At 42.8% G+C, this 15,997-nt stretch overlaps 1 protein-coding gene across 1 annotated transcript in view; it reads right to left on the reverse strand.

Annotated features, from left to right (window-relative positions):
• TMEM86A (transmembrane protein 86A) overlaps positions 1-10,812 on the reverse strand; it is a 49,719-nt gene extending 38,907 nt beyond the window's left edge. Inside the window, exon 1 of the mRNA XM_032765504.2 lies at positions 10,640-10,812. Coding sequence (XP_032621395.1) covers positions 10,640-10,660 — 21 coding nt within the window. The 5' untranslated portion in view covers positions 10,661-10,812. The remainder of the gene's footprint in view (positions 1-10,639) is intronic.
• Between the last annotated feature and the right edge of the window lie 5,185 nt (positions 10,813-15,997).

Below are 15,997 nucleotides of genomic sequence, written 5' to 3' on the forward strand. Positions count from 1 at the left end.
GGGGGAGGTAGATTTATGAGTATGTGACTAAAGAAACTTGAGCAAGTGAAGCAATTCAATTCCACTGCATTGTTGAGAGTGGTGATCAGCACTGATTTCTTAAAATGTAACCACAGTTGGAGCGGGAGCAACAGCCTTAATTAAGGTATAAATGCAATGTCTATTATAACTAGGGTTACCAGATAGCAACTATGAAAAAAATGGGACAGGGGGTGGGGAGTATATAAGGTGCCTAAATAAGAAAGAGTCCCCGAAAATGGGACTGTCCCTTTAAAAATGGGATATCTGGTCACCCTAATTATAACCCTCCAATTTCAGTTGTTCATAACTAAGGCTAGTTGTTTGTCATGAGGGATGTAAGGCTGATAAACCAAGTGCCAGCTCCGGCCAACGCAGTAGGACTTAGCTAAGAATTGACAAACTCATACCTGGAAACCAAACCAGCTCTCCTGTATGTTGGTTTTGTTCAAACAGGTATTAGTCTTATAAGAACGTATTTAGTGTTTAGACTCTATAAAACTTGCCAGTTGCTGCATGCATTAATCTCACTTGTAATGTCTGTATTTCCTGCCATAAGGAAATTTCCTTTATAACTTTGAAAATGTTTGCTCTGAACATGTGAACCTGGCCATGGGGATTGTTGCCACACCCATTCAGAGGCCTATCAAGATTAAACAGGCCACTAAGGGACATCACAATTTAAAGGACTGGTGAATGGCTCTATCACACCTTGGAAATGCTGCTACATGCAAGGGAGCCTGTCTTATTGACTGGAAGCCAAATGTAAAAGATAACAGGATCACAAGAAAATTTTTCATCTCTTTGCTGTTTGAACTCACTTGGATGGAGACCTTAAACTAAGGCAGAGATCCCCAGTGGTTACCCCTGAAAGACATTTTAAACTTGGATTACCACATCTGTCATCCTTAGGAACCATTGACTGTAACTGTGTATATGCTTGCTTTAACCTGTAAATAACTAATTTCTCTTTCTTTAATAAACCTTTTAGTTAGTTTAACTATTATAGGATTAGCTATAAGTGCTGTCTTTGGTATGAGATTAAAGATACAAGTTTACCTGCGGTAAGTGACTGGTCTCTTGGGACTGGAAGCAACCTGAATACTTCATGTGTAAGTGACTATCATTAAGTCTAGCTTGCCTGGGTGGCAAGACAGACTAGAGAGCTTAAGTGGACCCATCTGTGACTCCATGGTAAGACTTAAAGTGATCCAGAGGTTCACATTTGTTACTGAGTTAGTGCAACTTAATTATAGAACACATCACCAGTTTGTGGTGTCTGCCCTGTTTTTGACAATCTGTCCTGAGGTAGGCACTCATAGTCATGATCCACCCTCTAGATGGTGGTGGGGAGGGAGGAAGTTATGACTCTCATAACAAAGTGTGCAAGTGATAGCTAATCTTTTAAAAAGTCATGATATATAAGGCTGTCTACTCAGATGGTAAAAACTGACATAGTTCCAATCTAGCTCATGAAGCTTTGCTCAGTAGCAGGTCAGCTAGGGTGACAAGGGCTCTTTAGGTATATCCATAAACAATTGTGTCACTGAAATTACAAAAGCGAAGCATGCAGTAATTCGAGCTCTATCAAGAAAAAGCTTACTGCATTTTTGTTTAAACTTGGCTTGTTTGTTCTGAGTCTTAAGACAATTCCAGAAACTGTAACTATGTAAACTTACTGCATAAGAAAAATCTAGTTTGTATTGTATATTGAATGAATGGAAAAAACTTAATACCTTTAGTGAAACAGAATTAGGACATAAACAAGATTGTGTTCCATCGTAACTAGTTTTTTATCCTGAGATTAAGGTTGAGAAATTAAACACTAACACTGGATCAATACATGTCCTGTAAAAAAATAATGGGAAAATGGGACACTCCTATGACATAGCCAGGCAGACTGAAACCCTGTTTTTGTCTTTGCAATAGCAGTTGTTTTGTTACACAACTTCAATCATCTCTCAATACAATCTTCTACAGCTGTAATATGTATCAGCCGTAGTCTTCAACCTTTTCATTTGCAGACCCCTAAAAAATTTCAAACAGAGGTGCTGACCCCTTTAGAAATCTTAGACATTGTCTGCAGACCCCAGACATTGTTCTATGCTAATGACAACTGTTCAGACCTCTTAGACATAGTCTGTGGACCCCCAGGGGTCTGCAGACCACAGGTTGAAACACGCTTTTCTACAGTGTGTATTCTCTAAGCACAGAAACTAACACCAGGCATGTACACACAAGCACAAAACAAGGGAAAGTCAGCTGGCTCTGATCAACAGTGACATTGGCTTGGAAGGATCTGGTGATACCCAGGACATATGGGAAGCTGAATAACCAGTCCGCACAGTGCTTCTAGCTCTTTCTATCTAGATACTTATAGGCCCAACATGTTATCTCCATCACACGCTTTGTAGTTCCCGTCTTTGTCATGTATGTTTACAAAAACAAGGTTTCAGCTGTAATGAGATCTAGCCTTCTACGGTGTTAATCCAATTACCATTAGACTTGCAATGGATTTTTCCAAGAGTCTTTCCTTTACTGCTTTCCTCTTGTGAGGAAGGGGATCTGATGATGTAGCCTAGGAAGATGACTGCCTTTAAAGCAAACAAATCCTAGGTTCTCTACAGAAGGGCCTGGAATTTTGGTTAACAACCTACAAATATTCATCGGGACACAGACTGATCACAGGCCAAGCTCACAAAAGAATGTGCCTTTCCTCCCCATGTATTATATTGCACTAAGTTAGGGGCATCACTTGAGGGAGTTGGCTCTTCTGAAGCATCAGGTACTTACTGTCAGGATCCTGTGGGGAGAAAAGCCATAGTAGATATGTCTTGCTTTCCCAAAAGAGAAGTACAAGCTCAGTGGCAAACTCATTCATGCTTTTGCTAGCCTGGGAGAAGGTACAGCCCTGTTTGCAGTGGCTCCCAGTGTGGAGATGTTTTCCTATGTGGTAAGTGTCCTATTTCACCTATAGGTGGAGTGAGAAGTGTTGCTATTACAAGTGCCATGCTCACGCCTCCATGAACATTTGCCCCACAGTGGTTTTGGTTGCAATTAACAGTATGAAATGCTTTGGAAGACCATTTAAACAACATTCAAAACAAGTTACCAGGCAGGGAAATATTTGAAGAGCCCTTCTTCATGCAAGCCCAATGTGCAGTCTGTCTAAATGAGGGTCCCATGAAATATGCAGCACTACATACTCAGCAATTCTCAGTAACCATCTTGTGTTGCCTGGTTTTTATTTCTTCCAGACCTTGAAATCAAACAGTGTGTGCCAACCGGTCACAGGAAGGGAACCCTGCTTTTCTTAGTCATGCAGAGACCATGAAACATCTCATGAGCAAACAAGTAGGTTTCAGCTCAAGGTGCCCCATGTGGAATTTAAAAGCTAGTCGGCATGTGACTTAGTGCTCGTGATGTGATTCTGAGGACAAAGAGCACTGTTTGAAGGATACCAGCATCCCACTTCAATAGGAGTTGATTTTAGGAGCCCATGACACTCTTCACCTTTAAAGATTTGGACCCAAAAGGGCAAGTGTTGCAGAACTGCACAACTTCCATGTGTGCAGAGACCATAAACTAAACTATGCATACAGTACAACCATACACAATGGCCTTGTCTGCCCTAGGGGGAAATTAGGACTATACATTCACCACCAACCCAACTCCACAGATGCTGTCATTGGAGAACTAAGGGTACTGATTTCTTTGTGCAGAAGCAGTCAATGTTGCGGTACAGCCGTTTGGAGGGGTAAAAGGATAGAAGAGAAAGCACAAATGGTAGATGCTAGTCATGGTGCTTGACACATCAGTGGAAGACTCTCACTACCACAGAGATGGGTGCAGTATATGAACCTAAATGGACTAGAGCAGAAACCCTGGGAGTGCGGGTTGAGTTGGCTTCTTTAGGCACCAGTTCTAAAGGCATGAATAATATTGGCAAGCCATGGTTTCCACCACTGTTGCTAGCACAAGTGTAGAGCACTTGAACGTGGTCCCCAAAACAGAGCTAGAGACCAACTACCTGCTACATAGCCTATCATATGGCTTTAAAAACAGTTGTAACCTGTTCTTTAACCCTGATACAACATACATGGACCCCAAATGGCCCATCATGTTATAGTGTTACTATGCTTGAAAATGGTTTCTAACCAATTCAGCCTTGTCAAGACCAGGGAACAATCAGAGCTGTGATGCTCCACCAGGGGTAGTGATGGGGGAAACACCAGTACAGGCAAGGGTTAAACTGCCTAAACCTTCTGCAGAGTCTACCATTGCTGCTGCTAGTTGAGCAGCACTAGATTTTAAGAGGTCTAAGGGAGTTAGGCACCTAAATCCCATTAGAATCCAAACATCTTTAAGATCATTTGAAAAATCACAGGCTACAAGTCAGAGTGTTTTGTCTAGAAGGCTACAGCTACGCTAGCAAGGCTATCAGTGGGTGGGTGAGGTCAAGCCTAAATAATACCCTGGCCCCAGAGACAGCAGGGGCTCTGAGGCTGCTAGAAGGCATGAGCTGACAGTGGCTCTCAATAACGAGTCCGTCTAGACCCATACTGGAAACTGTTTAAGTGGGAGAGGACAAAACCCCTTTCAATACAGTTTCAAAAAGCATTCTTTTCATTAAGACTGATGCCAGTGGCTACTGAGTGAGAATAGAATTCATCAGCAAATACTAAACAAACACTCTCCCTGTAATGCATTACATTAGTTTTCCTTTCTTTCTGCTAGTAAAGGGGCCCTTAGGCCACCCTAGCCTAGACCAAGGAAACAGCGCTTCAGTCTGGGTTTTGTTGCTGGCTTTCCCTTCAGTTTTACAAATCCACCATAAGGCTGGTGTTAATAGTTGCTGTACTAGTCCCTTCCAGAAACAAGGACAGAACTTACTAACTCTTCCCATTAGTGTAATAATCTGCAGTGGAGCAACCGGCATGCTGCCTTCTCCTCCCCAATTCACAAAGCAAGTGGTCACAATCTATCTGGTCCATCTCTTCAGTATGTGCCCAATCTCCACTTGCCCAGCGTAGTCAAAATCTTGGCTTTCCTCCATTAACTAACTCTCTGCTGCTGTACCACAAGCAAGTAAAGGCCAAGAGGATATGAGATACCTAAAGAGACTAAGAGCTACCGGCTAAGATTGGAAGGTGGTATATGCCACGGAGGCAAAGAAATTGCTTTGAGATATTGGGGGTGGGGAGGAACAGCATCCCAGAGTAAGTAAGAGAAAACTTCCATCAACAGGGTCAATTACAACAGAATTGTCAAAATACTGAAGAACACAGTGGGTAGGCCTGGCAGAGAGATGAGCCATTTCTGGGCCAGATCTATGCTGTTTTACACTAACTGAGGCTCCATTGATGTCAAAGGAGCTACCCTGATTGACACCAGCTGAGGATCTGGTCCAGACTTGATTCTAGCAGAGATGGCTTGTAATGTAACTGTAACATGCTCTCATGGCCTCTTATGCAAGAAGTCAGACTAAATGATCACAATGGTCCTTTCTTGCTTTGGAATCTATGACTCTATGCCATAATATATTTTGCAGCATATATCCTTATTTATGTTATCTAAGAATATAACTTGCATATAAGATATGCACAGTATGTATGAGAAAATGTCCTATTTACAGGACCAAGCCTCCATAAGTTATTTTTTTAAGCAATAAATTGTGGTGACGGTGGAAATTAAACTTCCAGTATTCCAACTTCTTTGCATTCGGGGATTCTTCCCTCTTTAACAAATTGCTTCATTCCATGTAGGAGTATGAGGGAAGATAAAAACTGGGAGAAAATGATACTCCTGAGTAGCCAAAGAGAATTGCTGCATGTGGAATGTACATACAAGGATCATCTAAGAACACAAGACAAAAATCATATCAACCGCTGTATTCAAATATTTTTCCCAACCCAGGCCAATATTGCAGGCAGGCAAGAGATGATATGCATTATAACCAAAAGCAATTCCATGTGCTACTCTGATCTTGTATCAGATAATAATGCCTTTGTGGTATATGCCCAGGATATCCCACATCCACTTTTCAGTCTGCTAGTCAGCTATCCCAGCATACTGCACTACCCAACTCTGTGGGGAAAAGAGAGGAATGTGAAAAGCAGTGTTAAAGGTGAACTGCAAAGCAGTTGGTTTTGACTTTGCTGCTCCCTTATGAAATATAAAGATTATTGTTTTCTTCTACCAACTTTTACAAGATCAGTGGAGAAGCACAACATTGACTTTTAGGCAGTTTCCTTTCCCACTGGTACTGTAGAGTGGAGCAGCTTCTGCTGCTATGGATACAGCTTCCTGTGTTCTCACTGTTCCAGTCCTAAGATTTTACTGAAGTTCTCCAGCAAACAAGGAGGTGAATGAAGACTATATTTCAAGGGGGAAACAAGCAGAAACAAACTTTTAAAAAAGCTTGACTTTGTCATTGCACAAGCACAACTGAAGGCCTCTAGTCTATTTTCTGCTCCACAATTCACTTTTAAGATGTAATTTCACACAGTGCAACATTTTGGGGTTCAACACAGACCAGTGAAGCTGTGTTACCAGCTACCCTGTGTGCCTTATATGCTCTGCTGCTGTGGCTCACAGCCTGATCTTCAACAGATGAGCCTGTAGTTTCCTGTGCAGCCCTGGTTCTGCACTCTGGCCCCAACCACCGCCCTCGCCACAACAGCCCCACCCAGGTCTCCACTAGCCATGGTTAGTGCTTTCAAGGTGACCCCAACACACCCCCAGTTCTGAATTTCCCCTGAACCATCTGCCCTGAAGCTGCCAGCCCTCTCCTGGAACACTCAAGGTTCATTGCTCCTTTAAAGAGACAAAAGTACAGCTTATCATTTTAGCTGAAGTTAACAGGCCTTACCATTCAAACACAGCACAGGGTTGGATTACAGTGAAAATCCAGCAAGGTTAAGTGATCCCAAGTAGAAGGGAGAATGGTTACAAAAGTAAAAATACACTTTCTAATAGCTAAGACCTAACTTAACAAGCTACAGCCAGTGCTCAAGGTAGTTTTCTCACTAATCAGTCTTTGTCCAGCATGGCTGACTAGACCCTCTGATCAGGAACCAACACACCAAGCACAAAGTGTTTGGTTCCTTTGTCTCCTCAAGTGTAAGATAAAGATGGAGTTTCTCTCTCTCTCTTATACTTCCTCCAAAGGAATTGTCTTTGTCCTGAAAGTCAGGAAGGCCTCCTGGGGATTCAGGCACCAGTGGCCTTCTGGGGTGCAGGAGCCATGTTAATTCTCTGCCTCTCAAGTTCAGTCTGAAGATAACTTCCACTGGTTTAGCTTGATTTTGTTTGTTGCTAATATGTAAATTGAGGTAAACCCACATTCCTTTAGGACAAACCTGTGTATTACTGTGACAGGGTACAATTCACCACTGCAGCACCACCTACTAGTGGTCCCGGGAATTAGCTCTGCACCCTTTTCTGGTAGAGTCTCACCCACAGTCATCTCTGCTCCTGGACACATAATTCCTAGGACCACAATACCCTCTTCATGACACTACCCTCCAGCTGTGCTGCACTGCGTTCTCCCCTTCCAGGGGACCCACAATCTCCACCCAGCCTCTTCCCTCAGTGGCAACTGCAGTTCATTGTCCCAGAGCCACTTCCCATGCAGTTCCAGTACCCTCTTCTGCCCTTACCCCAGGACCTCAGCCAGCCAGGAGCTCTCTAGTCCCTGCTCATAGCACTAAAGTGTCCCAGATGCTGAGACTTTTCCCCTTGTATTCCAGTCAGGTACTGAACTTTGCTCTGCATGCAGCCCTTCTTATATGGACTTTCCAGGCCATGATTGGCTACTTCTCTCAGACCCTTTCTAATTGGCTGCTTTCAGCACAGCCTCCCTAGGGCTGCTTTTAACCCCTTTTCTGCCAGTGAGGGGCAGCCGCCCCTTCACAATTACCTTTACCTAGCCTACAGAGCCTGGTTTTAAACATGTTCTAGAACAAACGCACTAAGAGCAAACTTCAAAGGCTGCCCCTTAAGAGTGTAAAAAGAGAAATTTACAATGTTTTCATGATATTGCAAAGTTATTTTAATTCAGGATCTAAAGACCTACTCACCTCTTCACTACTGTTGCACTGACTGCAAGAGCCAGTCACTGGAATGTGAGGCAGCAAACTATTGTGCAGGCGTGGCAAAGATGGGGGTAAAGAGTTGTTGCACCTACTGCTTTTGAAGTGTTTTGATCAAAGAACTTCCAGCTTTGATGTAAAGCACAAGGGAATCACTTCAAAGAGAGCCATTGGCCAGAGTACTTTGAAAATGGGAAGATGACAAATCAATAACAATTGCTGGTGCCTAATATCTCTGGGCTATGTGCTGTAGTGAAGGGACTGTTTAACCTGCTGACTAACAGTTATTCCTGATGCAGCTTTAGATTTGTCAGTTAAACTCATTCAGATAAACTCTGTGTGTCCTGGAAAGAGCATATGAAGGCACATAAGACGTACACAGAGGTTCTTTGATCCTGGGATCACGAAGTGCTTTTCCACATTAAAGTAATAACACCCTATACTGGCTCATCTGTAGGGACTGAACCGGGACCTCTAGATCTTAAAGCCACAGCCACTGTTACTTCAGTTCTAAACAACTAGCTCTAATAGTTCATACACAAACCTCTACATGTGGTCCTGCACACTGCATTAGTATGGATTATAGTAATTAAGCTTCTTGACTACCCGGTGAGACAAGCAAGTAGTAGTATTCCTATTCCACACAGACAAGGCCCTTTGCCTTTTTTACCAATTTTTACAAAAAAATCTGGAGTTTCAAGAGTTATTTGGTTTTTACCCATTTTCAACTGAATTGTGAACCACTCAAGTACATGAAAATACTGATTATGTTAGGAAAATCCAATCCATTACACTAGGTAGATACATTTATTTTAGTATATTAGTGTAAGGGTAAATGTGGGGTTGTCTCTTTAAATTAAAGCAAGGTAGTGGAAGATATGTCCCTACATGTGCATGCGTGTGTATCTTATGATATTGGGTGCACTGTCCATTCCTAGCAATATTTTTATTTCTATTTATGTTCATGGCAATATATATTATAATTATCCATCTTCTTTCATATTTTGATATGAAGTGAAGTTATAGTCTGCTCTTTGCTTTCCTCCCTACCCCCCATCAAAAGGCCAGACAAACATATGATGTTGAGGATATATCAGTGTATAGAATTTACAATACAGTCATGATCTCCTATGAACAATATACTTTAATGTTAATAAACACTGAAATTTAACAATGATTTCTTTTTTTAGGGGGGAAAAAAGGTCTTTTACCTATGCAGCATTTTTTAAATTATCCTACAGGAACCGAAGTGCAGTAAAATAGAATATCCCATTATGAAAGACGTGTGTGATAGCCTCTCCAATGAATGTTGTATTGATATTTTATACTGATACTTGTATAACTGGAAATTTATCTGGTACACTAAGTATCTTGTTTTTCACTAATGTTCTGAACATTGCATGAAAAACAATACAAAGAATATGTAAAAATATTGGTGAGCATTTCTGGCTAATACCAAGTGTTTTCTGAATATTTTAATTTACTTTAACTGGGCATAGAGAGATATTTTTGTAGTACTGGAACAGCCTAAACATACAGCCAGCCACAAACATGACATCAGCCTTGCAAAATTGTGGTGATAATTAGCCGACCCAGGCACGGAGTCTCATCCCCTCTTCCACCACCACTGTTGCAGCTACTCGTCCAGACTGAATGGCGAGAGGAAGAAAAGAATGCATCGGGATAAATGATTATAATGTGAAGGGAGGACACCAACTTTTTTCTTTTTTAACTCCCCAGAGGATCCCTCTATCCTGGTGAGTGGACAAGGCTGCATTACACCTACGATGCACACCCAGGCACGCTGCTAGAGAGCTGGTCCATACACCTTGCACATCCCTCCCACAGAGGCAGAGAGCGCACACACTGCACAGAGGTTCCCAGATGTGCAATGCGCACAGGGATTTTGGCAGACCCGCGTCCAGTCACACAAATCACAAACATACCACGAATAGCAGCAATAGGACAGTGCCTGCTGCTCCTTAAAGAAATCACGCGGCAGCTCTGCTCAGGCTGCTACGGGGGGCTGACCGAGCAGGGCTCTCCTTCCCCATCACAGCCTCCAACCGGAGAGACCAGAGAAATGAAATCAACAAAGTCACGCTTCCTAGTCACGTGCACGGTGTTTTCATCCAATGCACTTTTTCGCAGGATTCCCCCCATCCGTCCCCTGTTAAACGTGGTGGTAATTCTCTCCCCACATCCCAGCAGAGGAAAGCACAGGCTGGACAAGATGGTAGCCTTGAGCCTAAGAAATCAGCTTCTGGCCCCAACTCCCTCCCTCTCCCCAGAGCCAACCAGCTGATGGAGACTCCGATTTAACTAACCCAAGGCAGCAGCCCCAACGCATTACTCCGGTCCCTGGTGGGGCAGTGATCCTGCACGCAACCCAGCATGGGGCCAGTCCCCGTCCACCCACACTCCGCCCCATGTATACAGGTTCCCCTTCTCAAAAAAAAGTTGGGGGTTTCATTGTTACTATATTCCGGTTTCATCTCCAATCCATGCAAAGCACCGTGTGCACTCACCACTGTGACCGGCGACACCATGTCTGCTCGGTAGGCTTCAAGCTGAACTGCACTCCCTGACTCTGGCTCTGCGGCTGGGTCCCGGTGCCTGGCGTTTTCCCTTTAAATAGGATCGGGAAAATATATCTGTTTTTCTCAATGCCGATTGTTTTTTCGGTTCTTTTTTAGAACGCAATGACATCACAAAGGCCGGAGCCAATGGGCTGAAGGGAGAGCAGTTGGGGGTGGGACCCCAGGCAGCTCTGTCTCAGTCGGCCCGCCCTCTGCCTTACTCTGTAGGCTCACAACCTGCAGCTGAATAGACTCGGCTCACAAGGGGAGGGGAATAGGCTTGCAGTTTTCCGCTTACCCCTCCTCTCCTGCCCTTCTGATGTCCAGAGTAGGCTTAAATACACACACGTACTCGCACACAAAAACATGGGTACACTTACAGACACATGCATAAACACATACACTCACAGAAAAGCCTGCTGATTTTCACAACCCAGCTCCCAAATAAAGAAAACGTCCAGTCCAGTTGCTACTTATGTGCCAAAAAATTCTAGAACCCAGCACATCTTGGAACCATAGTGCTGCAAAAAACTTACTCTAGACATGGATTCTGATGGACCCTGCTGTTTTTGTGCTCAGACTCCCAAATTCCACTTCCTAAAGGGCTCACCCACCCGCTACTAGTGTGCCAAAGTCTCCTGGAATATGGCACATCTAGTTGCTACAGGGCAACAAAAAAAGTAGATCCAGATCTTGCCAGTTTTTGCGCAACTCTCCAAACTGCTTATAGTTTACCAATCTTTATATATGTAAAACAGGGAGCTCTTATGTGAGAGAATCCTTTCAAGTAAACCGTAGTGCAAAATGATATTAAAATAACACCATCAATCATTATGTGTTAGACCATCAACTGAATTACACAATAGATATATGCCCATACGTTAAGTTATCATTTCTTACTATATGCACCAGACGTGTGCTAGGCAAACTACAGATCAGGAAAGCCATGACGCATACCCAGAAGAGGTCACAATTTAAATATAGACATATTAAAGGAGAGGTTATTGTAAGTGAAATTTGCAGAGCAAAGCGCAACTGAGGAAATATTTTAGGGCAAGATGGAGCGAGGCCAATGGAGGATATCAGAAGCCGGAAGAAGGTTAAAAGCTGCATAATAAGGATTGGGCAATGTTGCTGATATTAATATGTAAACGAGATTTGATAAACAGGAATATCAGCTCTATAAGCATCAATTAAATAATTACTCTTCCTGTTTTTATCTCCCACATGGTGAATATACTATTATGTTCAGGATACTATCATCGGTATTTCTGAGATAATGCCAAGACTAATAACTCCTCCTTTGCTATCTTCAATTACAATCCTTCAATAAATCCTGGTAAACATCCATTAACTCATAGGTTGTTAGCCATGCTCAATGGTACAATCTCAGCCACTGCAACATAATGTATCTTCCATGTGTCATAAATGGTCTGCTCTCTTATACAAACAGGTTTCCTTCTTACTCATTTAAAGCAGACCAGAAAACTGACTCTTCCACTTAACAGAAATAGCATGTGAATTTTCTTAATATAAGTTCTTATAATTTACTGTAGTCTAGAAAGACTCCGGGTTGGTAACTATGGAAAGATGGAGTTTCAGCTACAGCCAAAAAGCTTCAGCAATGGAAATATATTTAATAGAACCTAAACTGGAAAATAGTAAAGGATTGTGTGATCAGCGTCTGCCCCCACTGGCATGTAAGGGGTTAACACAGCCCTAGGGAGGCTGCATGGGAAGCAGCCAATAAGAGAAGCTCGCCTCCCTCTGCAGTGTGGGGCATGGATCACTTGCTGGAAGATTCTCTGCACCTTGAGGTCTTTAAACCATGATTTGAGGACTTCAACAGCTCAGACATAGGTTAAGGGTTTGTTACAGGAGTGAGTGGGTGAGATTCTTTGGCCTGCATTGTGCAGGAGGTCAGACTAGATGATCATAATGGTCCCTTCTGACCTTAAGTCTATGAGTCTATGAGAGAGGCTATGAGGAACAACCAATCCAGGCCCAGCAGACTCATATAAGAAGGGTTGCAGGGCAGAACAGGGTCAGTCACTGCCTGGAACTCAAGGAGGGAGGCCTAGACTCCTAACAGGTGGATAGAAGCTAGTACCATGGACAAAGCAATGCTGGCAGGGACTGGGGGAATGAGAGGGAGGTCCTGGTTGACTGCTAAGCCCTGAGGTAAGTATGAAGAAGGTGCTGGGGCTGTGAGGAAGTGGCCCAGGGAAATGTGCTGAGACGTTAGAGGGGATACAGTATGTGGCTGTCATCTACAGGGTCCCTGGGTTGAGACCCACCACTCTGGTCCCCTGCACTTGCCACTGGAGAAGTGGCTGGACAGTTGGACTGCAGTACTAAACCCTGGAAGGGAGAGCACAGATGGTGACATGGCTGGAGGGCTGTGCCATGAAGAAGATGCCACGGACCCTGGAGTGATGTGTTTTAGAAAGCTTCTGTGATGGTGGGAGAAGCAACATCAGGAGAGGGCATACTGACCTGCAGAGCTAATCCCCTAGATGGCCAGCAGGAGGTGCCAGTGTGGTGAGTCACACACACCTGCATCACAGATGGCAAATTGTGTGTGTTCTGAGTAAGAACTAGATGGTTGACCTGGACTTCAATAAGCAGATAAAGTTGCCAAAAAAAAAAGTTTGGGAATCCAAAGATGTCCCTTAGCAGAACTATTTTCCTTTCCATCTTCCCATCATAGGTGGCTCATAGTACTTTTGTACATTCCTTCCTGCTTGCGTGCGGATGTGTGCTCTCTCTCCCCCTAAAAGTTTTGATCCAAACCTATCTGTGCTTCTCTGGTCTTCACCAGCACTAGCCTTCAGTGGGCATTCTGAGTCCCACTTATTGTTTTACCTTCATTCCCCCGCTCCGCTTAACTTGACTGGACCTGATTTCCTACTGCCCTGCACCTTATGTTGCCATTTAAACCTGTGCAAAGTAAATGCATAGTTGATATGTATGGCCACCACTCACTTCAGTAGTATTTTCCTCCCGCTTTACACAGGTGTATATGACAACGCAAGGTACAGGGCAATGAAGAACAAGGCCCAATATTTCTTCATTCTTAAATTTCCTTCTCTCTGTCCTCCCTTTATCTTCCCATTGCTTTCCTCAACCTTGGTCAAATTGCCTAGTTTAATCTTCTTCACCCAATACCCTGAAAATTCTCAGTCCCTCTTGTCTTCCTTACTTATACATCCACCTTCCACATGAATTCCAACATGCCTTTCATGCACCCTGTTCTTTCTCTATAATCCCCACTTCTACCCTGCCTACATATCTCTGTCCTCCTAGTTTCTTTCCTCTTCACTCTGACTGATGTTTCATAGCCTCTCCTACTAGCATCCCATTTTCCCTCCCTCTCTCCTCCAACTTCTTTTCTCAGTTCACAACCAGTCTCCCTCCTCCTTCAGTCTTACTTATTAAAGAGACAAGGGTGTTTTGATGCTGTTTACTGCTGGGTACGCGACTGAGTCTATTCTTTCCAGCTAGTCTCTGGCTCTGGAGTGTTTGGTGTTCACTTTCTAAATGCCAGGAACAAACCTATATCAACAGATTCTCTCTACGTGTACCCTCAGCTCAGCACTGATGCTACTTTTCTGAGGTCAGTACATACTGCAGAAAGTTGTTTTATGGGCATCACAAATTTGTTTAAGTGCTTTGCTTAATAAGGATGGGATTATTTATGTGCCTTGCTGAATGGGAGTCTGGGTATTTATTATCTAGACTACCACACTGACATAAAACCATCTTCACATCAAACCTGTGCAAACTCTATAAGAGGCTTGCAAAGGTGTAACTGAGGGCAGAAGGTCAGCAGGTAACAAATTTGCTGTTCAGTGCCAAATTCTGTTCTCAGTTACATCCATGCAAACCCGCTGATCTCAATGAAAGATTGAGGGCAGCATTTTGCCAACCAGCACATGGTATAACTGAGGAATGTTTCATTCTTTTTTACAGAACCATGAATACGCCCTTCCAAAATCAGTTTGCATTATTCACCAATTAGAGATGGGCTCTGCAAGTAGAGAGAATGAACTGAAATCTGTACTAAGAGAGAAAATGTCTCTGCAATGAAATTTGTAACAGGTAAATATCAAGTAAACAAAAATAAATGCTTTTCTACACAGCATGAAATCACATGTAGATTTCACTGCTACAAAGGGTGGTTAGGTAGTTGAATACTTTAGCTAGATTTTTAATTAGGCTAGTTAATTTGATAAGTTGCTATATATTAAGGTAAATGCAATCAAATCTCATTGTTCAGGGCACTAACTGAAGAGAGATCAGGAAGAAATTTCTTTGCAATACACAGCATTGCACAATTAAGGTTGAATCCAGCCCCACTGACTCTTGCTATCCTCTTCAAAGGAACAGAACTAGGGGCCAGATTTTTAAAGGCTTTTAGATGCCTAAAGATGCAGGTAGGTGCCTACTGGGAATGTCAAAAATCTGGCCCTTGATTCTTAGACAAACTCATCTGTTTGTTTGAGCCCAACACAGTAGGGAATAGATATTCCATTATTTTGTACATTTTGATATTGGCTTTTACTGCTGTACGACACTCAAAGGGCCCTACCAGGGTCACCATCTGTACATCTTTTAATTGTTTCTTGTGCGGTTTTTACCTTTGTCTGGATTGTTGGATATTAACTGTGGCTAAAGACTGATCCAGCAAATCTTGTATTGCTCTTCATGTATCTTCATGCAGCTACTCAATTTAGCTCTTTATAATAGTATAAATTGTAACATTGGTTTATTATTTTAGTAACTAGCTCAAAGAAACGTATTGCAAGTGATGGGGAACACTGGGGAAATGTCTTGGCTACCCAATCCCAGGGTGGTACTGTGAAAATTAATCTCATTTAGCATGAGGCAGTACATGATCTGGTTGAATTGCATACAGTGGGTCTGGCATATCATCTTAAGATAATTTCCTGCAAGAACTTTTATTCATTTGTTATGGGTTGTTGCGTAGAAGTCCCGGTCAGGGAAGTATTGTGCCAGGCACAATGAAATAATGATCCCTGCTGCAAAGAGTTTACAATCTAAATATAAGATAAAACTATACTGTTTCTCAACATTATTAATAGCGCACCAGTTTCATGACACCTAATACATTATTCCCAACACTTTAATGTCTATTCCTAAGGTATCAAAATAAGTGCTAATGTAAAATGAGCATTCCTCGTACGTCCAGTACAATGCTGGGAATCACGGTTTGGAACACCAGACTAACGTTCTCTGCTTATCAGAATGAAAACACTCACAGAACAGGTCTTCACACAAACACCC

This window comes from Chelonoidis abingdonii, chromosome 4 (genome assembly GCF_003597395.2).
Source record: "Chelonoidis abingdonii isolate Lonesome George chromosome 4, CheloAbing_2.0, whole genome shotgun sequence".
Taxonomy (NCBI): Eukaryota; Metazoa; Chordata; order Testudines; family Testudinidae; genus Chelonoidis; species Chelonoidis abingdonii.